This window comes from Penaeus chinensis, chromosome 18 (genome assembly GCF_019202785.1).
Source record: "Penaeus chinensis breed Huanghai No. 1 chromosome 18, ASM1920278v2, whole genome shotgun sequence".
Taxonomy (NCBI): Eukaryota; Metazoa; Arthropoda; class Malacostraca; order Decapoda; family Penaeidae; genus Penaeus; species Penaeus chinensis.
Window position 1 is genome coordinate 33,497,217 of NC_061836.1, and position 21,412 is coordinate 33,518,628.

General features: G+C 39.5%; 1 protein-coding gene across 1 annotated transcript in view; it reads right to left on the reverse strand.

Annotated features, from left to right (window-relative positions):
• LOC125034675 (microtubule-associated protein futsch-like) overlaps positions 1-21,412 on the reverse strand; it is a 187,312-nt gene that overhangs the window by 3,791 nt on the left and 162,109 nt on the right. Inside the window, exons 6-7 of the mRNA XM_047626575.1 lie at positions 11,686-21,357; positions 78-11,622 (exon numbers count right to left, since the gene is read on the reverse strand). Coding sequence (XP_047482531.1) covers positions 78-11,622; positions 11,686-21,357 — 21,217 coding nt within the window. The remainder of the gene's footprint in view (positions 1-77; positions 11,623-11,685; positions 21,358-21,412) is intronic.

The window sequence follows — 21,412 nt, forward strand, 5'->3', positions numbered from 1 at the left end:
CGTTATTTTTACTTTGTTGCAGAACTAGAACAATGCAAAAATTAAGAAATTTCTTGAATGAACTATGCAAAACTTACCCAATTCTTTATCTTCCCATTCCATCTTGGCCTGGAGGAGGGCATCAAGCACCTCCCTGCCAGGGTCGATGCCTGAGAAGACGTAATATCGCGCTCTCACTCTCCTGAAGAAATCAACATTGGAGTAATTGGGGTTAGCAGCATGAGGCACATACGCCAAGTCCAGATAAACTGGTGCAACTGTTCTCTTCGACTTCCTGCTTGTTTTGCGCTCTCTGCGTGGGGTGTGTGTACTTGGGTTATCTGAGGGCTGAAGTGGTGCTGGTGCAGGCACTGGTGATGGCAGGCCGAGAGGCTTACCCCACTTCTGCAAGGTATCTTTGGCATCTCGTGCTACATCACTGTCTTTTGATGCAGATGTTGTGGTAGTTACAGTTGTAGAAGTGGTTGATCCCTCTTCTTTGCTTATTTTGGAAGTTTTCCATGCCTGGTTTCTGTTAAGCTTATCCTCACTCTCGGTCATAGATGGCTCCATAGCTCGAGATGGAAGATTTCCATTGTCATAGTCTCCAGCTTGCTCACCATACATGAACTGATCCATGTGGGCTCCAGAAGGAGGATGGTACTCATACACAGGCTCATCATCATATTCTTCTTGGTACTGCAAACCTGTAGCACCGTAGTGTGTAGTATATGCTGCAGATGGGTGCTGACTAGTAGAAACTTTACTAACTGCATCTCTTGCCTCAGACCGTGTTTCTTTGAGTGATGACATAAAAGCTTCCCTACTACTTGCATCACTGCTAGCAGATTGAGGTCGTTCTTCTTTGTCAGATACATCATCACCTATCATTCGTCGAGTGACTGTGGTGACTGTGCTAGCCATCACACCCTCAGAGGCATCAGTGTCACTATCAGTTGTTACAGTGCGAGTAGTACGTGTAATAACAGTTGGATCACCACTGAGAGATTCGTCACTTGTCCAAGGACCAGAGAGTGAGTGTGAAGTGGTGTAGGTCATTGATGACCCAGGTACTCCACTGGAATGTTTCCTGCGGGTAATTGGAGATGGTGATGAGGAACCTGAAATTTTACGCATAATGTCTTCTGAAATTTGTTGATCACCAAGAACTTCAACAACTTCTCCACCAGGCATTTCCTCTGTCTGAACTTCTTCCCCATCTTCATAGTATTTTGTGATCACTGTTGTGACTTTCCTTACTACTACACGTCCAGTCCTTGGGCTACCTGGAGCACCCTCTGTGCTGCTTGTTGAAGACTTTCTAATGGAACTAATTCTCTGTCCCTCATGCATTGTGCTCTCTTCACTTGTTGAGACAGATTCTCTTGAACTTCTAATATCCTCATGGGTAGTCTCAGAGCTGGATTTTGAAATGTCAGAACTGAACTTACTGCTAGATGAAGTTTTCACAGATTCTTCTGAACTGAATGTCTTCTTACTTTCACTCGTTTCTGATGTAGATTTTGTTGATTCAGATTTCATTTCAAAACTATCTGATGACTCCAGAGAACTAATTGACGACTCCTTTAGTGTACTGATGATTCTGCTCTCTGAAGGCAGTTCACCCATTCCCAGACCTGATGGTTCCTTTCCTTCAATGGTTCTCATTACAGATGATCCAGACTTATCGCCACTGGGTCTCTGCACTGTTTCTGTTGTCTCTGTCTTTTCATCACCACTTGTAATAGTTGTTTTTCTCACAACTGAAGGTGCAGAATCTGAAGTCTCCTGAATAGTTTCTACTGTCTCTGTAGGTTCACTTCCAGTGACGATGGTTCGTTTAATAAATGTCTTTGTTACAGTCCCAGAATCTGCTCCTACTGTTTCAACAGTTTCAGTGGGTTCACCTCCAGCTATAATAGTTCGCCTAATGGTTGTTCGTGTTACAGCATCAGATTCCAAAGGTTCTTCAACAGTCTCTACAGTTTCTGTTGGTTCCCCTCCACTAATAATTGTTCGTTTTATTATTTTTCGTGTTGATACTGTATCATACTGTGGTGATTCTTCAACAGTTTCTGTCGGTTCACCACTGCCAACAATTGTTCTCCTTATGACTGTTCTCTTGGTAACAGTACCTGATTCTGACGGTTCTTCTACAGTCTCAACTGTCTCAGAGGGTTCACTTCCACTGATGATGGTTCGCTTTACAGTGGTTCTGGTAACAGATTCAGATTCTGAAGGTTCTTCTACAGTCTCTACAGTTTCACCTGGTTCCCCACCGCTGACAATGGTTCTCCTGATAATAGTTCTCTTAGTAACAGTACCTGATTCTGATGGTTCTTCCACAGTCTCAACTGTCTCAGAGGGTTCACTCCCACTGATGATGGTTCGCTTCACAGTGGTTCTGGTAACAGATTCAGATTCTGAAGGTTCTTCTACAGTCTCTACAGTTTCTACTGGTTCGCCACCGCTGACAATGGTTCTCCTGATAATAGTTCTCTTAGTAACAGTACCTGATTCTGATGGTTCTTCCACAGTCTCAACTGTCTCAGAGGGTTCACTCCCACTGATGATGGTTCGCTTCACAGTGGTTCTGGTAACAGATTCAGATTCTGAAGGTTCTTCTACAGTCTCTACAGTTTCTACTGGTTCGCCACCGCTGACAATGGTTCTCCTGATAATAGTTCTCTTAGTAACAGTACCTGATTCTGATGGTTCTTCCACAGTCTCAACTGTCTCAGAGGGTTCACTCCCACTGATGATGGTTCGCTTCACAGTGGTTCTGGTAACAGATTCAGATTCTGAAGGTTCTTCTACAGTCTCTACAGTTTCTACTGGTTCGCCACCGCTGACAATGGTTCTCCTGATAATAGTTCTCTTAGTAACAGTACCTGATTCTGATGGTTCTTCCACAGTCTCAACTGTCTCAGAGGGTTCACTCCCACTGATGATGGTTCGCTTCACAGTGGTTCTGGTAACAGATTCAGATTCTGAAGGTTCTTCTACAGTCTCTACAGTTTCACCTGGTTCCCCACTGCTGACAATGGTTCTCCTGATAATTGTTCTCTTAGTAACAGTACCTGATTCTGATGGTTCTTCAAAAGTCTCCACTGTCTCGGAAGGTTCACTTCCACTGATGATAGTTCGCTTTACAGTGGTTCCAGTAACAGACTCAGATTCTGAAGGTTCTACAGTTTCTATAGTTTCTACTGGTTCACCACCACTGACAATGGTTCTTCTAATAACTGTCCTTTTTGTAGTGGTCTCAGATGGCTCTTCTACAGTTTCTACTGATTCTGTGGGTTCACCTGCACTAATGATAGTTCGTTTTACAATTCTCCTCGTTGTTACAGTCTTGGAATCAGTTGGTTCATCGTGTATCTCTTCTGTTTCACTTGGTTCATCTTTACCAACAATAGTTTTTATGATTTTCTTTGTAGTTACTGTGTCAGAATCTGGTTCTTCAAAGGACTCCACTGTCTCTACTGGCTCTCCTTCGTGGACAATCACTCGCCTTACAATTCTCCTTGTTAATGTTTCAGAATCAGTAGGGTCTTCGTAAGTCTCTATGTATTCAGTGGGCTCACCTGGAACAACAGTTCTAACAATTCTTTTTGTCATGGAATCTGAAGGCTCATCAATAGTTTCTACTGTTTCTGTAGGTTCACCACTGACAACCGTTTGCCCTATTATTGTCTTTGTGGAAACGGTTTCAGAAACTGATGGGTGATCATAAGTTCTCACCGTTTTTACAGGTTCATCACTAACTATGCATTGCATAATAATTGCTTCAGTATCAATTTTAGGCCTTTCAGTTGTGAAGTACTTTTGTGATATTTCCTTTTGGTCTTTAGTCTCTTCAGTGTGTTCCTTCATAAAGTGGCTGGTGCTACTAAATTCCTGACTATCCTTAATATGAGTCGCCTGTGAAGATACTACAGAGGATAATGTTTCCTTAACAGAACTAGACTTATCAGTAATGGCAGTGACAGACTTGTACTCTTCGGTTGACACTTGCTCGGAGGTTGAAGTTTGTGTCTTGCTTGAAGTGATCTCTTCAACTTCAGCCATGAGCTTTTCTGCAATAATAGCTGAAGTTGTTTCGATATGGTCTTTACTTTCTTTAACCTCTTTCACAATACCCTCAACACCACTGGAGGAGGAGAAGGAAGAGGAGGGTGGAGGAGGTGGCGAAGACTTATCAGATGATGGTCTTCTGTCATCTCCTTTGACTGGCTTAGATACAGGAAGATCAGATAGTTTTTTGTCATCAGCATCAGTAAATGCAAGTTTAGATGCTGATGTTGTAGTGGTAGAGGTTGATATAGATGAGTCATGTGCTGATGATATGAATGTTCGTGTGAGAGAACTGGTTGTAGAAGATTCTTCTGCTGTTACAGCTGAAGTAAAGGTTGTATCTCTACTCTTGATTTCATCTTTGGTAACTGATTCAGCTTTACCAAAGACTGAAGATTCGCTTTCTTGGAGGGAAGATGTGCTTGACGAAACAGGAAAATCAGGTTTACCTATGGATTTTACTGGTGACGGAGGTGGAGAAGCAGGTTCCTTGAAATCTTGGAAGGAAGTCTTACTTGTGGTCACAGCTGTTTTGATTCCCTGAACCACTTCACTGACTCCAAACGCCTCTGTAAATGATTTAACAGTCTCACTGATTTCTTCTTTAAATATGCCTTCAGATATGTCACTTTCAGATGATCCTGTTGTTACTTTAGGTTGTTCCCCAAGGTATGATGGATCCTTTGGCAGGTCCTTTGCATCTACAGATGTTACATCACTCTTTGAGCTTGCAGAAGCATCACTCTTTGGAGATACCATTATGGCTTCTTGAGTTTCTGAGTATGTTGCTTCTCCCTTATAACTAACAGATGTTTCATCTTCCATGCCTATTTTAGTCTTCAGAAATGCAACATCTGTTAATGTTTCTGACTTTGTGCTTTTGGACACATCTGATTTGTCTACCATAACTTTTGTGCTATCTTTGCTACTGACTTCGGTAGTCGACCTATGGATAGTCGAAAATACTGTAGTGCTATCACTCTTTGTGCTTTCAGAAACAGATTCAGAAACTTTTTGGAATTTATCTGTAGTTGAAACTTCACTTATGAGCATTGTTTTTGCTGAAGATAGAGTTTCTTGTAGACCTACACGCTTCTCTACAACAGATGTCTGTTCAATTTTTTCATCACTTGTAATAGATGGCAGGGTCTGGCTTTCCAGACTAGATAATTTGTCCCTGTCATCATAAGCAGAATCCTTTCCAGAAGCTTCACTCTTGCCAGAAGTATCACTGCGAGGAGAAAGGGGCTTTCCTTCATCTGCCTCTCTATCTGTGTCAAGGACAGGTTGTAGTCTAAAGGAATCTAATGAGTCTAAACCATCCTTTGCTGCTATATCACTTACGGTGGTGTCACTCTTTGGGGACATAGACCGACCACTATCCATCACAACCATGCTGGTCTCCATCATTGACTTTTCAGTCACAGGATGCTTTTGTTCTCGTCGTACAATGTCTGATATGGATGAGATGTCTGAACGTGGAGAAGCTGGAGGCTGATCTTCATCACGGCCCTCAAACTGACCACTTAATTCAGCTTCATACCCATCACTACGTGGTGACATTGAAGGCATATGATGTGCATCAGAGGAAAGATCACTACGAGGAGACTCAGTGTAAGGTGTAGACTTTTGATCATCCAGCTGTGTCTTACTGCGTGAGACACTTGGGAGAGTTTCATCTGTGGACTTCTGAAGGTCATCTCCCGCAAGGGTGCCATACATTGAAGCTGACATCATGTCTCCAGGCTTGTCAGTTTTGGTTAAGGCCACAGTAGATTCTTGTAATGTATATTTAGTGTCCTCATCAAGCACACCATGTGTAATAAAGTCTTCTCCATACATGGATGAAGACATGAGATCTTCACTGGGCTCATACATAGAGGAAGTCATAATGTCAAAACCTCCATGCATAGATGTAGCCATTGAATCAGTCATATCCTCTGTAAATGTAGCAGTTGTTTCTTCATAAATTGAGGAAGTCATAACATCCGACTTTTCTCTTTGAACTGTAGTTGTAGTAAAGCTGGATGTAACAGGGAAAGGTGCACCGACCTCACGTGAGGTTGGTGACAGTGGTGTCGATCCTGGTGTGGTGTCTGGAGAAACAGTTACAATTTCTGCACGTTCTGCTTTCAGCATAGCATATACTGGCTCTTCACTTACACCTGAATCTAAATAAGGCTGTGTCACTTTGACACTTTCTGAAGGCATTCCTGCTGATTTAACTTTTTCTTTTATAGTGAGCATGCCAGATTTATCAATGTCACTCTTAAGACTGGCATCGCTCTTTGGAGAAAGTGGCACTTTGTCAGTTGACTTCTTGGAAACATCCTTAGAGCTCACATCACTCTTAGCACTAAGTGAAGTGTCACTCTTAGGGGATATAGGTGCTCCATCCATGGGTTTATGTAGTACGTCTTCGGGAATAACATCACTTTTTAGGCTTAGTGATATGTCACTTTTTGGGGAAACTGGAATTTCACCTTTCTTTGGCTCATCCTTAAAGCTCCTATCGCTCTTAAGACTTTCTGATTTATCACTAGATAATAATTTCTGTTCAGTAGATACCTTTGAAACTTCAACTGTCAATGGTTCTAATTTCCCAGCCATTGAACTTGTATCACTTTTTGCACTGACAGAAATATCACTCTTTGACGACAGTGGCATATCTTCTGTGATACTCTTTGTAATGCTCTCTTTACCAGCTTTAGAACTAGTATCACTCTTCTCACTCACAGATATGTCACTCTTTGGAGATTCTGGTGCAGCATCAAGAGGCTTTTTAGTAGTATCAATCATCAAAAGACCCACTTCCTCCTTTGCACTTGAAGAGCTGAAATCACTCTTAGCACTGATGGAAACATCGCTCTTTGGTGACACTGGAGCTTCATCCTTTGACTTGATTATGTTTTCTTTCTTAGAGCTTATGTCACTCTTAACACTTGCAGTTTCATCAAATGATTTCTTCATGACATCAATATCCAGTGCATCTTCCTTTCTAGATACATCACTCTTTGTGCTAACAGAAATGTCACTTTTTGGAGAATGTAGAGCTTCCTCAATTGTTTTCTTAGATACATCAATATCTAAAGCTTCTTTCTTGAAACTAAAATCAGTACATACAGTGTCTTCCTTCCTAGAACTAACATCACTCTTAGCACTAACAGAGATGTCACTCTTAGGAGAAATAGGTGTCTCTTCTGTTGGTTTCTTAGATACATCAATATCTAGAATATCTTCCTTCTTAGAACTAACATCACTCTTAGCACTAACAGAGATGTCACTCTTGGGAGAAATAGGCGCTTCTTCTGTTGGTTTCTTTGATACATCAATGGCAAATAAGTCTTCTTTCTTAGAACTAACATCACTCTTAGCACTAACAGAGATGTCACTCTTGGGAGAAATAGGTGCCTCTTCTGTTGGTTTCTTTGATACGTCAATACCAAATATGTCTTCTTTCTTAGAACTAACATCACTCTTAGCACTAACAGAGATGTCACTCTTAAGAGAAATAGGCGCCTCTTCTGTTGGTTTCTTTGATACATCAAAACCAAATATGTCTTCCTTCTTAGAACTAACATCACTCTTAGCACTGACAGAGATGTCACTCTTGGGAGAAATAGGTGCCTCTTCTGTTGGTTTCTTTGATACATCAATGGCAAATATGTCTTCCTTCTTAGAACTAACATCACTCTTAGCACTGACAGAGACGTCACTCTTGGGAGAAATAGGCGCTTCTTCTGTTGGTTTCTTTGATACATCAATATCTATAATATCTTCCTTTTTAGAACTAACATCACTCTTAGCACTAACAGAGATGTCACTCTTAGGAGAAATAGGTGCCTCTTCTGTTGGTTTCTTTGATACATCAATATCTATAATATCTTCCTTTTTAGAACTAACATCACTCTTAGCACTAACAGAGATGTCACTCTTGGGAGAAATAGGCGCCTCTTCTGTTGGTTTCTTTGATACATCAAAACCAAATATGTCATCCTTCTTAGAACTAACATCACTCTTAGCACTGACAGAGATGTCACTCTTAGGAGAAATAGGTGCCTCTTCTGTTGGTTTCTTTGATACGTCAATGTCTAGAATATCTTCCTTCTTAGAACTAACATCACTCTTAGCACTAACAGAGATGTCACTCTTGGGAGAAATAGGTGCCTCTTCTGTTGGTTTCTTTGATACGTCAATACCAAATATGTCTTCCTTCTTAGAACTAACATCACTCTTAGCACTGACAGAGATGTCACTCTTAGGAGAAATAGGTGCCTCTTCTGTTGGTTTCTTTGATACATCAATGGCAAATAAGTCTTCCTTCTTAGAACTAACATCACTCTTAGCACTAACAGAGATGTCACTCTTTGGAGAAATAGGTGCTTCTTCTGTTGGTTTCTTTGATACGTCAATGGCAAATATATCTTCCTTCTTAGAACTAACATCACTCTTAGCACTGACAGAGATGTCACTCTTGGGAGAAATAGGTGCCTCTTCTGTTGGTTTCTTTGATACGTCAATACCAAATATGTCTTCCTTCTTAGAACTAACATCACTCTTAGCACTAACAGAGATATCACTCTTGGGAGAAATAGGTGCCTCTTCTTTTGGTTTCTTTGATACATCAATGGCAAATAAGTCTTCCTTCTTAAAACTAACATCACTCTTAGCACTGACAGAGATGTCACTCTTAGGAGAAATAGGTGCCTCTTCTGTTGGTTTCTTAGATACATCAATATCTAGAATATCTTCCTTCTTAGAACTAACATCACTCTTAGCACTGACAGAGATGTCACTCTTAGGAGAAATAGGTGCTTCTTCTGTTGGTTTCTTTGATACGTCAATACCAAATATGTCTTCCTTCTTAGAACTAACATCACTCCTAGCACTGACAGAGATGTCACTCTTGGGAGAAATAGGTGCCTCTTCTGTTGGTTTCTTTGATACGTCAATACCAAATATGTCTTCTTTCTTAGAACTAACATCACTCTTAGCACTAACAGAGATGTCACTCTTAGGAGAAATAGGTGCCTCTTCTGTTGGTTTCTTAGATACATCAATATCTAGAATATCTTCCTTCTTAGAACTAACATCACTCTTAGCACTGACAGAGATGTCACTCTTGGGAGAAATAGGTGCCTCTTCTGTTGGTTTCTTTGATACGTCAATACCAAATATGTCTTCTTTCTTAGAACTAACATCACTCTTAGCACTAACAGAGATGTCACTCTTAGGAGAAATAGGTGCCTCTTCTGTTGGTTTCTTAGATACATCAATATCTAGAATATCTTCCTTCTTAGAACTAACATCACTCTTAGCACTGATACTGATGTCACTCTTAGGAGAAATAGGAGCTTCTTCTGTTGGTTTCCTTGATACATCAATACCAAATATGTCTTCTTTCTTAGAACTAACATCACTCTTAGCACTAACAGATATGTCACTCTTGGGAGAAATAGGTGCTTCTTCTGTTGGTTTCTTAGATACATCAATATCTAGACTATCTTCCTTCTTAGAACTAACATCACTCTTAGCACTAATACTGATGTCACTCTTGGGAGAAATAGGTGCCTCTTCTGTTGGTTTCTTTGATACATCTATACCAAATATGTCTTCCTTTTTAGAACTAACATCACTCTTAGCACTGACAGAGATGTCACTCGTTGGAGAAATAGGTGCCTCTTCTGTTGGTTTCTTTGATAAGTCAATAGCAAATATATCTTCCTTCTTAGAACTAACATCACTCTTAGCACTAACAGAGATGTCACTCGTGGGAGAAATAGGAGCTTCTTCTGTTGGTTTCTTTGATACATCAATATCTATAATATCTTCCTTTTTAGAACTAACATCACTCTTAGCACTGACAGAGATGTCACTCTTAGGAGAAATAGGTGCCTCTTCTGTCGATTTCTTAGATACATCAATATCTATAATATCTTCCTTTTTAGAACTAACATCACTCTTAGCACTAACAGAGATGTCACTCTTAGGAGAAATAGGCGCCTCTTCTGTTGGTTTCTTTGATACATCAATACCAAATATGTCTTCCTTTTTAGAACTAACATCACTCTTAGCACTGACAGAGATGTCACTCTTAGGAGAAATAGGCGCTTCTTCTGTTGGTTTCTTTGATACATCAATATCTAGAATATCTTCCTTCTTAGAACTAACATCACTCTTAGCACTAACAGAGATGTCACTCTTAGGAGAAATAGGCGCCTCTTCTGTTGGTTTCTTTGATACATCAATACCAAATATATCTTCCTTCTTAGAACTAACATCACTCTTAGCACTGATACTGATGTCACTCTTGGGAGAAATAGGTGCCTCTTCTATTGGTTTCTTTGATACATCAATAACAAATATATCTTCCTTCTTAGAACTAACATCACTCTTAGCACTGACAGAGATGTCACTCTTGGGAGAAATAGGTGCCTCTTCTGTTGGTTTCTTTGATACATCAATGGCAAATAAGTCTTCCTTCTTAGAACTAACATCACTCTTAGCACTGACAGAGATGTCACTCTTGGGAGAAATAGGTGCCTCTTCTATTGGTTTCTTTGATACGTCAATACCAAATATGTCTTCTTTCTTAGAACTAACATCACTCTTAGCACTGACAGAGATGTCACTCTTAGGAGAAATAGGTGCCTCTTCTGTTGGTTTCTTAGATACATCAATACCAAATATGTCTTCTTTCTTAGAACTAACATCACTCTTAGCACTAACAGAGATGTCACTCGTGGGAGAAATAGGAGCTTCTTCTGTTGGTTTCTTTGATAAGTCAATACCAAATATATCTTCCTTCTTAGAACTAACATCACTCCTAGCACTGACAGAGATGTCACTCTTAGGAGAAATAGGTGCCTCTTCTGTTGGTTTCTTTGATACGTCAATACCAAATATGTCTTCTTTCTTAGAAGTAACATCACTCTTAGCACTAACAGAGATGTCACTCTTGGGAGAAATAGGTGCTTCGTCTGTTGGTTTCTTTGATACATCAATACCAAATATGTCTTCTTTCTTAGAACTAACATCACTCTTAGCACTGACAGAGATGTCACTCTTGGGAGAAAGAGGCGCTTCTTCTGTTGGTTTCTTTGATACATCAATACCAAATATGTCTTCTTTCTTAGAACTAACATCACTCTTAGCACTAACAGAGATGTCACTCTTGGGAGAAATAGGTGCCTCTTCTGTTGGTTTCTTTGATACGTCAATACCAAATATGTCTTCTTTCTTAGAACTAACATCACTCTTAGCACTAACAGAGATGTCACTCTTGGGAGAAAGAGGTGCTTCGTCTGTTGGTTTCTTTGATACATCAATACCAAATATGTCTTCTTTCTTAGAACTAACATCACTCTTAGCACTGACAGAGATGTCACTCTTAGGAGAAATAGGTGCTTCTTCTGTTGGTTTCTTTGATACGTCAATGTCTAGAATAACTTCCTTCTTAGAACTAACATCACTCTTAGCACTAACAGAGATGTCACTCTTGGGAGAAATAGGTGCTTCTTCTGTTGGTTTCTTTGATACATCAATACCAAATATATCTTCCTTCTTAGAACTAACATCACTCTTAGCACTGACAGAGATGTCACTCGTGGGAGAAATAGGTGCCTCTTCTGTTGGTTTCTTTGATACATCAATACCAAATATGTCTTCTTTCTTAGAACTAACATCACTCTTAGCACTGACAGAGATGTCACTCTTAGGAGAAATAGGTGCTTCTTCTGTTGGTTTCTTTGATACGTCAATGTCTAGAATATCTTCCTTCTTAGAACTAACATCACTCTTAGCACTAACAGAGATGTCACTCTTGGGAGAAATAGGTGCTTCTTCTGTTGGTTTCTTTGATACATCAATACCAAATATATCTTCCTTCTTAGAACTAACATCACTCTTAGCACTGACAGAGATGTCACTCTTAGGAGAAATAGGTGCCTCTTCTGTTGGTTTCTTTGATACGTCAATACCAAATATATCTTCCTTCTTAGAACTAACATCACTCTTAGCACTAACAGAGATGTCACTCGTGGGAGAAATAGGAGCTTCTTCTGTTGGTTTCTTTGATACGTCAATACCAAATATATCTTCCTTCTTAGAACTAACATCACTCTTAGCACTGACAGAGATGTCACTCTTGGGAGAAATAGGTGCCTCTTCTGTTGGTTTCTTTGATACGTCAATGGCAAATAAGTCTTCCTTCTTAGAACTAACATCACTCTTAGCACTGACAGAGATGTCACTCTTAGGAGAAATAGGTGCCTCTTCTGTTGGTTTCTTTGATACATCAATGGCAAATATGTCTTCCTTCTTAGAACTAACATCACTCTTAGCACTGACAGAGATGTCACTCTTGGGAGAAATAGGCGCCTCTTCTGTTGGTTTCTTTGATACATCAATAACAAATATGTCTTCCTTCTTAGAACTAACATCACTCTTAGCACTGACAGAGATGTCACTCTTGGGAGAAATAGGTGCCTCTTCTGTTGGTTTCTTTGATACATCAATGGCAAATAAGTCTTCCTTCTTAGAACTAACATCACTCTTAGCACTAACAGAGATGTCACTCTTGGGAGAAATAGGTGCCTCTTCTGTTGGTTTCTTTGATACGTCAATACCAAATATGTCTTCTTTCTTAGAACTAACATCACTCTTTGCACTGACAGAGATGTCACTCTTAGGAGAAATAGGTTCCTCTTCTGTTGGTTTCTTTGATACATCAATGGCAAATATGTCTTCCTTCTTAGAACTAACATCACTCTTAGCACTAACAGAGATGTCACTCTTGGGTGAAATAGGCGCCTCTTCTGTTGATTTCTTTGATACATCGATGGCAAATAAGTCTTCCTTCTTAGAACTAACATCACTCTTAGCACTGACAGAGATGTCACTCTTGGGAGAAATAGGTGCCTCTTCGGTTGGTTTCTTTGATACGTCAATATCTAGAATATCTTCCTTTTTAGAACTAACATCACTCTTAGGAGAAATAGGTGCCTTTTCTGTTGGTTTCTTTGATACATCAATGGCAAACATGTCTTCTTTCTTAGAACTAACATCACTCTTAGCACTAACAGAGATGTCACTCGTGGGAGAAATAGGAGCTTCTTCTGTTGGTTTCTTTGATACATCAAAACCAAATATATCTTCCTTCTTAGAACTAACATCACTCTTAGCACTGACAGAGATGTCACTCTTGGGAGAAATAGGTGCCTCTTCTGTTGGTTTCTTTGATACGTCAATACCAAATATGTCTTCTTTCTTAGAACTAACATCACTCTTAGCACTGACAGAGATGTCACTCTTGGGAGAAATAGGTGCTTCGTCTGTTGGTTTCTTTGATACATCAATACCAAATATGTCTTCTTTCTTAGAACTAACATCACTCTTTGCACTGACAGAGATGTCACTCTTAGGAGAAATAGGTGCCTCTTCTGTTGGTTTCTTTGATACATCAATGGCAAATATGTCTTCCTTCTTAGAACTAACATCACTCTTAGCACTAACAGAGATGTCACTCTTGGGAGAAATAGGCGCCTCTTCTGTTGGTTTCTTTGATACATCGATGGCAAATAAGTCTTCCTTCTTAGAACTAACATCACTCCTAGCACTGACAGAGATGTCACTCTTAGGAGAAATAGGTGCCTCTTCGGTTGGTTTCTTTGATACGTCAATACCAAATATATCTTCCTTCTTAGAACTAACATCACTCTTAGCACTGACAGAGATGTCACTCTTGGGAGAAATAGGTGCCTCTTCTGTTGGTTTCTTTGATACGTCAATACCAAATATGTCTTCTTTCTTAGAACTAACATCACTCTTAGCACTAACAGAGATGTCACTCTTGGGAGAAATAGGTGCTTCGTCTGTTGGTTTCTTTGATACATCAATACCAAATATGTCTTCTTTCTTAGAACTAACATCACTCTTAGCACTAACAGAGATGTCACTCTTGGGAGAAATAGGTGCCTCTTCTGTTGGTTTCTTTGATACGTCAATACCAAATATGTCTTCTTTCTTAGAACTAACATCACTCTTAGCACTAACAGAGATGTCACTCTTGGGAGAAAGAGGTGCTTCTTCTGTTGGTTTCTTAGAAACATCAGTGGCAAATATGTCTTCCTTTTTAGAACTAACATCACTCTTAGCACTAACAGAGATGTCACTTTTAGGAGAAATAGGTGCTTCTTCTGTTTCTTCTTTGGATACATCAATTTCTAAAACGTCTTCTATCCTAGAACTCACATCACTCTTAGCACTAACAGGAGAAATTGAAGGTTGAACAGTAGGTTTGCTTGTCACATCTATTTTCATGATATCCTCTTTTTTAGAGGTTAAGTCACTCTTAAGTTCTCTGGCACTAATATCACTAGCTGCACTGACTGAAATATCACTTGTAGGAGAAATAGGAACTTTTTCAGTGGCTTTTTCTGCCGGCGCAGTTGCTGTTTCTGTAGCTCGGATATCTTTTGTAATACTTTTTCTCATTTCAATTACTTTTTCAATATCCATTGCTATTTCATCCTTGACACTAACTGAAATATCACTCCTAGGTGATTCAGGGGCTTCATCTTTGCCGTCCAATTCGGCGGTGGTTGATTCTTCAGGAACTTTAGCACTAGTATCGCTCTTTGCACTGACTGAGATGTCGCTCTTTGGCGACAGAGACGCTAAGGATTCATCAGTTGGCTTTTTGGTGACATCAACTGAAAGTTTTAGACCTGTAATTTCCTTGTCACTTATGTCACTCTTTACACTTGAAGTGTCACTTATCTTTGTTACCCTTTCCATATATTCTTCTTTGAAGGGGTCACTCTTTGTGCTGATCGATACGTCACTTGTTGGAGATACAGGAGCTTTTTCCTTGTATTCTTCTGAAATATCTTTTGGAATGTCTTTTCCTAAAACGTCCTTAGAAAGAATGTCACTCTTGGCACTAACAGATACATCACTTGTAGGAGACGTAGGCGCTAAAATATCTGACTTTTCAGTTGTATCTGGTTCAGACTTTAAGCCCTTCTCACTGACTTCACTTGCTGAAGATATTGAAACCTTGTCGCTAATAATCTGTTCTTCAATTTGTAAAACACCATCACTAGGGGGAGGCTTACCACTGATATCACTGCTAATGCTACTTTCAACACTTTCTGTTGGGGAGAGGTCTCGTTTCACACCTCGCATTCTCTCCTCTTCTTCACTTACCACTGTGGTGAATTCAGTTATAGTTTTCTCCGTCGCCTTTGCAATTTCCCCTTTAACAATAAACACATCTTCAGTAACCGTTTCAGTTGTTGCCTCCTCTTTAGCAACCCTAACTTCCTTTGTGACATCAAATATTTCTTCCTTCTTTAAGACTTGCTCTGTAATGTCTTCGACTACTGTATCTTTCTTTAGGATATCTTTTGGCACTGTCTCATCCAAAGTAATGTCTTTTTTCGGCATTTCTTCGGGTGCTTCCTTTAATACAGGAATGTCTTCCTTTGAGGGCTTCTCTTCCTTAATCAGTGGTTTCCCCTTTTCTTCTTTCGTGATTTTTTCTTCTTCCATAATCATTTTCACTGAAATGTCTTCTTTTGAAGTTACCTCTACAATGTCTTCCTTCTTAAGAATTTCTTTCGTGACTTCATCCGTTATCAACTTCTCTTCTGTTTGTCCCTCCTTTGCCACCATCTCAGCAGTTACGGTTATTGCTTTTGACACTTCTTCTTTGGTAACTATTTCTTCTATACTCTCTGTCTTTGATACTTCTTCCTTTGTGGTCGTTGCTTTCACTATCTCTTGAACTTCCTTTTCTTCTTTCCTCAACACTTCTTGTTTGGCTATTTCCTCTTTTGTTAGGTCTTCCACAATTTCTGTGTCAGATATCGCCTTTTCTTTTGCAAAATCTATTTTTTCTTGCGCCCATAAAATGTCTTCGGTAATTTCGACCTTTGAGATTTTTTCTTCCTCAGTAACCTCCTTCGAAATCCTCTCTTTTTCAACAATTTCCGTTATGGATATTTCTTCCTTTGAAATCTTTTCTTCCTCGGCGTCTTCCTTCACCGAGAGCTTCGTTTCCTCTTCCACAGTCTTTGAGACGGTTTCTTTCACAGAAATTTCCTCCTTTGTAATTTCTTCTACGGTTTCTGTAACTACCTTCTCTTCCTTCTTCAAAATTTCTTTAACGACTTCTTCAGAAATGATTTCCCCTGCAGTGGCTTTCTGCAGAACTTCCTTAGTGATCTTTTCTTCTTCCACTTCTTTCATCAAAATTTCTTCTTTCGTGATAGTTTCTTCTTTAATTTCTTCCTTTGTGATCTTTTCTTCAACTTCTTCCTTTGTGACCTTTTCAACTTCTTTCTTAGGAACTTCTTTTTTGATAACTTCTTCAATCTTTGGGACTTCTGTAATAATTTCTTCGACTTCCTTCTTTGGAAGTTCTTCCGTTGTGATCTTTTCTTCAACTTCTTTCATAGGAACTGCATCCTTTGTGACAATTTCTTCCTTTGGAACTTCTTCGTCTCCAACCTTTTCATCAACGTCTTTCTTAGGGATTTCCTCCTTAATGATTTTTTCTTCTTTCTCAGGAACTTCCTCCTTAATGATTTTTTCTTCTTTCTCAGGAACTTCCTCCTTTGTGATCTTTTCCTCAACGTCTTTCTTAGGAACTTCCTCCTTTGTGATCTTTTCTTCAACTTCTTCCTTTGTGATCTTTACGTCAACTTCTTTCTTAGTAACTTCTTCCTTTGTGATCTTTTCTTCAACTTCTTCCTTTGTGATCTTTTCGTCAACTTCTTTCTTAGTAACTTCTTCCTTTGTGATCTTTTCTTCAACTTCTTCCTTTGTGATCTTTTCGTCAACTTCTTTCTTAGTAACTTCTTCCTTTGTGATCTTTTCTTCAACTTCTTCCTTTGTGATCTTTTCTTCAACTTCTTCCTTTGTGATCTTTTCCTCAACGTCTTTCTTAGGAACTTCCTCCTTTGTGATCTTTTCCTCAACGTCTTTCTTAGGAACTTCCTCCTTTGTGATCTTTTCCTCAACGTCTTTCTTAGGAACTTCCTCCTTTGTGATCTTTTCCTCAACGTCTTTCTTAGGAACTTCCTCCTTTGTGATCTTCTCTTCAACTTCTTCCTTTGTGATCTTTACGTCAACTTCTTTCTTAGTAACTTCTTCCTTTGTGATCTTTTCTTCAACTTCTTCCTTTGTGATCTTTTCGTCAACTTCTTTCTTAGGAACTTCCTCCTTTGTGACCTTTTCTTCAACTTCCTCCTTTGTGATAATTTCTTCAACTTCTTTCTTTGTAACTTCCTCCTTTGTGATCTTTTCGTCAACTTCTTTCTTAGGAACTTCCTCCTTTGTGACCTTTTCTTCAACTTCCTCCTTTGTGATCTTTTCGGCAACTTCTTTCTCAGGAACTTCCTCCTTTGTGATCTTTTCGTCAACTTCTTTCTTAGGAACTTCCTCCATTGTGATCTTTTCTTCAACTTCTTTCTTAGGAACTTCCTCCTTTGTGATCTTTTCTTCAATTTCCTCCTTTGTGATCTTCTCTTCAACTTCTTCCTTTGTGATCTTTTCATCAACTTCTTTCTTTGTAACTTCCTCCTTTGTGATCTTTTCATCAACTTCTTTCTTAGGAATTTCCTCCTTTGTGATCTTTTCTTCAATTTCCTCCTTTTTGATCTTTTCGTCAACTTCTTTCATAGGAACTTCCTCCTTTGTGATCTTTTCGTCAACTTCTTTCTTAGGAACTTCCTCCTTTGTGATCTTTTCGTCAACTTCTTTCTTAGGAACTTCCTCCTTTGTGATAATTTCTTCAACTTCTTCCTTTGTGATCTTCTCTTCAACTTCTTTCTTAGATACTTCCTCCTTTGTGATAATTTCTTCAACTTCTTTCTTAGGAACTTCCTCCTTTGTGACCTTTTCTTCAACTTCCTTCTTTGTGATAATTTCCTCTTTTACTGAAACTTCTTCCTTTGTGATCTGTTCAACTTCCTTCGAAACTTCTTCAAAATCTTTCTCTGTGATTTCTTCCTTAGTAATTTTCGATTCAATTTCTTTCTCTGTGATTTCTTGAATATCTTTCCTCAGAACTTCTTCCCTGGTGATTTCTTCAACTTCTTCCTTTGTGATCTTTTGTTCTTCCAATTCCTTCTTGGGAAAATCTTCTTTTACAACCTTTTCCTCTACGACTTGTTTGGCAATAATATCTTTGTCTATAAATTCTTTGATATCTTCCTTCATTGCAAGTTCTTTTGTGACCTTCACTTCTTCTAGAATTTCTTGTATTGCATCTTTCTTTACGACGTCTTCCTTTGCGATTTTCGCTTCTGCAGTTGTCTTTAGTTCCTCTTGCTCTGTGATGTCTTTCTTAATAATGTCTTCCTTTGTAATTTCTTCCAGCTCTTTCTCTTCCTTTGTGACTTCTTTCGTAATTTTTTCCTTGGTAACCTTTTCTTCCTTTGCAACTGTTTCAATCTCTTCCTTCGACACGATATCGCGAACCGTGATATCCTCAATAGCTTCTTCCTCCTTCGTGATCTTTTCTTCTAGTTTGTCTTTAGTTACTACTTCCTCCTCCTCAGTCACTTCCTCCTTCGTGATCTTCTCTAGTTTGTCTTTAGTTACTACTTCCTCCTCCTCAGTCACTTCCTCCTTCGTGATCTTCTCTAGTTTGTCTTTAGTTACTACTTCCTCCTTCGTGATCTTCTCTAGTTTGTCTTTAGTTACTACTTCCTCCTCCTCAGTCACTTCCTCCTTCGTGATCTTCTCTAGTTTGTCTTTAGTTACTACTTCCTCCTCCTCAGTCACTTCCTCCTTCGTGATCTTCTCTAGTTTGTCTTTAGTTACTACTTCCTCCTTCGTGATCTTCTCTAGTTTGTCTTTAGTTACTACTTCCTCCTCCTCGGTTACTTCCTCCTTCGTGATCTTCTCTAGTTTGTCTTTAGTTACTACTTCCTCCTCCTCGGTTACTTCCTCCTTCGTGATCTTCTCTAGTTTGTCTTTAGTTACTACTTCCTCCTTCGTGATCTTCTCTAGTTTGTCTTTAGTTACTACTTCCTCCTTCGTGATCTTCTCTAGTTTGTCTTTAGTTACTACTTCCTCCTCCTCAGTTACTTCCTCCTTCGTGATCTTCTCTAGTTTGTCTTTAGTTACTACTTCCTCCTCCTCAGTCACTTCCTCCTTCGTGATCTTCTCTAGTTTGTCTTTAGTTACTACTTCCTCCTCCTCAGTCACTTCCTCCTTCGTGATCTTCTCTAGTTTGTCTTTAGTTACTACTTCCTCCTTCGTGATCTTCTCTAGTTTGTCTTTAGTTACTACTTCCTCCTCCTCAGTTACTTCCTCCTTCGTGATCTTCTCTAGTTTGTCTTTAGTTACTACTTCCTCCTCCTCAGTTACTTCCTCCTTCGTGATCTTCTCTAGTTTGTCTTTAGTTACTACTTCCTCCTTCATGATCTTCTCAAGTTTGTCTTTAGTTACTACTTCCTCCTTCGTGATCTTCTCTTCTAGTTTGTCTTTAGTTACTACTTCCTCCTCCTCAGTTACTTCCTCCTTCGTGATCTTCTCTAGTTTGTCTTTAGTTACTACTTCCTCCTCCTCGGTTACTTCCTCCTTCGTGATCTTCTCTAGTTTGTCTTTAGTTACTACTTCCTCCTCCTCGGTTACTTCCTCCTTCGTGATCTTCTCTAGTTTGTCTTTAGTTACTACTTCCTCCTCCTCGGTTACTTCCTCCTTCGTGATCTTCTCTAGTTTGTCTTTAGTTACTACTTCCTCCTCCTCAGTCACTCCCTCCTTCGTGATCTTCTCTTCTAGTTTGTCTTTAGTTACTACTTCCTCCTCCTCAGTCACTTCCTCCTTCGTGATCTTCTCAAGTTTTTCTTTAGCTATTACCTCCTCTATCTTTACTTCTTCCTTTGTGATTTGTTCCGCCTCGAATATTTCTTTTTGTAAGGTCTTTTCCTCTTCTCGTATTTCTTCCGCGATCACTTTCTCTTTCAAAAGTGTGTCTTCTGGGGAAATTTTCTCTGCTTCTAGGATTTCTTCTGAAACAGGTTTTCCCTTCTTTAGAATATCCTCTGTTATGAACTCCTCCTTTTCGACGAGTTCTTCGGTGAACAGTTTCTTAGCTTTGTAAGCTTCTTTCTTGTCAAGTTCAGTTACGACTTCTTCGGTAGTAATAATTTCCTCTTTCTCCACTCGCTTTCTCACTTCATCTTTCTCCATCATCTCAGTAATTTCCTTCTCCTTGACATCCAAGATTTCTCTACTCTCAAATTCAAGTTCATCTATATCCTTTTCATCTTCCACTCTTCTTTCCTTCTCTGGGATTTTCTCGAAGTCAAGTTCCTCATAAGGTGTCACTGCTTTGACAGGTTTTTTGTCTTTGACGACAGGCATCTCGATTTCTTCAGAAACCTCTGGCGAAGATTCCTTTCCAATAATCACTGTCTTTTCTTCTCTTTCTTCGAGGGTCTGTGCAATGTCCTTCAGTAGTTCTACTTTGTCCACTTTTTTCTTTATTTCTTTTGTTTCAGCAACGACTTCTCCTCTCTGGATGACTTCAGAGACAGCAGTCGCTTTGAACTCTGCGTATTTTGCTTCAAAGTCTTCAATAGATTTTGAGACCTTTTCTTCTCTTGAGATTTCATCTTCCTCCTCCACTTCAAATTCTTTTTCAGGTAGTTTCTTTGCCTCTTTGATTATTTCCCTTTCATGCTTTTCTGCAATTACTTCTTCTTTAATCTGTAACTCTCCCTTTACTTCAAGGAGTGGAGAACCTGCTTCAAGCTCTTGTTCAGCTGGTTTCTCCATTTCGATATCCTCTTCGTAAATATCATGTTCAATGGACTCGACTTCTTCATGTATGGGTAGATCGTCCACTTCATCTGGTGTTTTTATGATCTCACGTGGATGAACCGGTGGCGCAGTTGGTTTGAATATTGCTTCTGGTAGGGAAGTTGGTACAACGACTTCCTCTTTGGGCTTTGGGCTTGGCGCTTTCTGGGGAGCTTCTTGTGGTTCGGCCGAAGGCATGGCGAAACCAGTAAAGAGACCACGGATTGGTTTTTCCTCGTATTTTTCTTTGTATTCTGTGAGCTTTGCGCTGCTTGGTAGAGTTGCATAAACATCTCGGTCTTCAGTCTCAATCTTTTCATAGATATCTTCTGCTTCATGTTTCTCCTCTAGTTTGGCAATATCTTCTATTTCTTTCGCTTCTTCTGCTATCTTGTCTTCTTTCTTTTCTTTCTCTGCTTCATCCTCTTTCTCTGTGATGCTGACTTTCTCTTCATCCTCTGGACCTTCTTCCTCTTCCTCGCCTACTTCTTTCTCTCGTATTCTCTCTTCTACTTCTTTTTCTTCTACTGCAACCTCT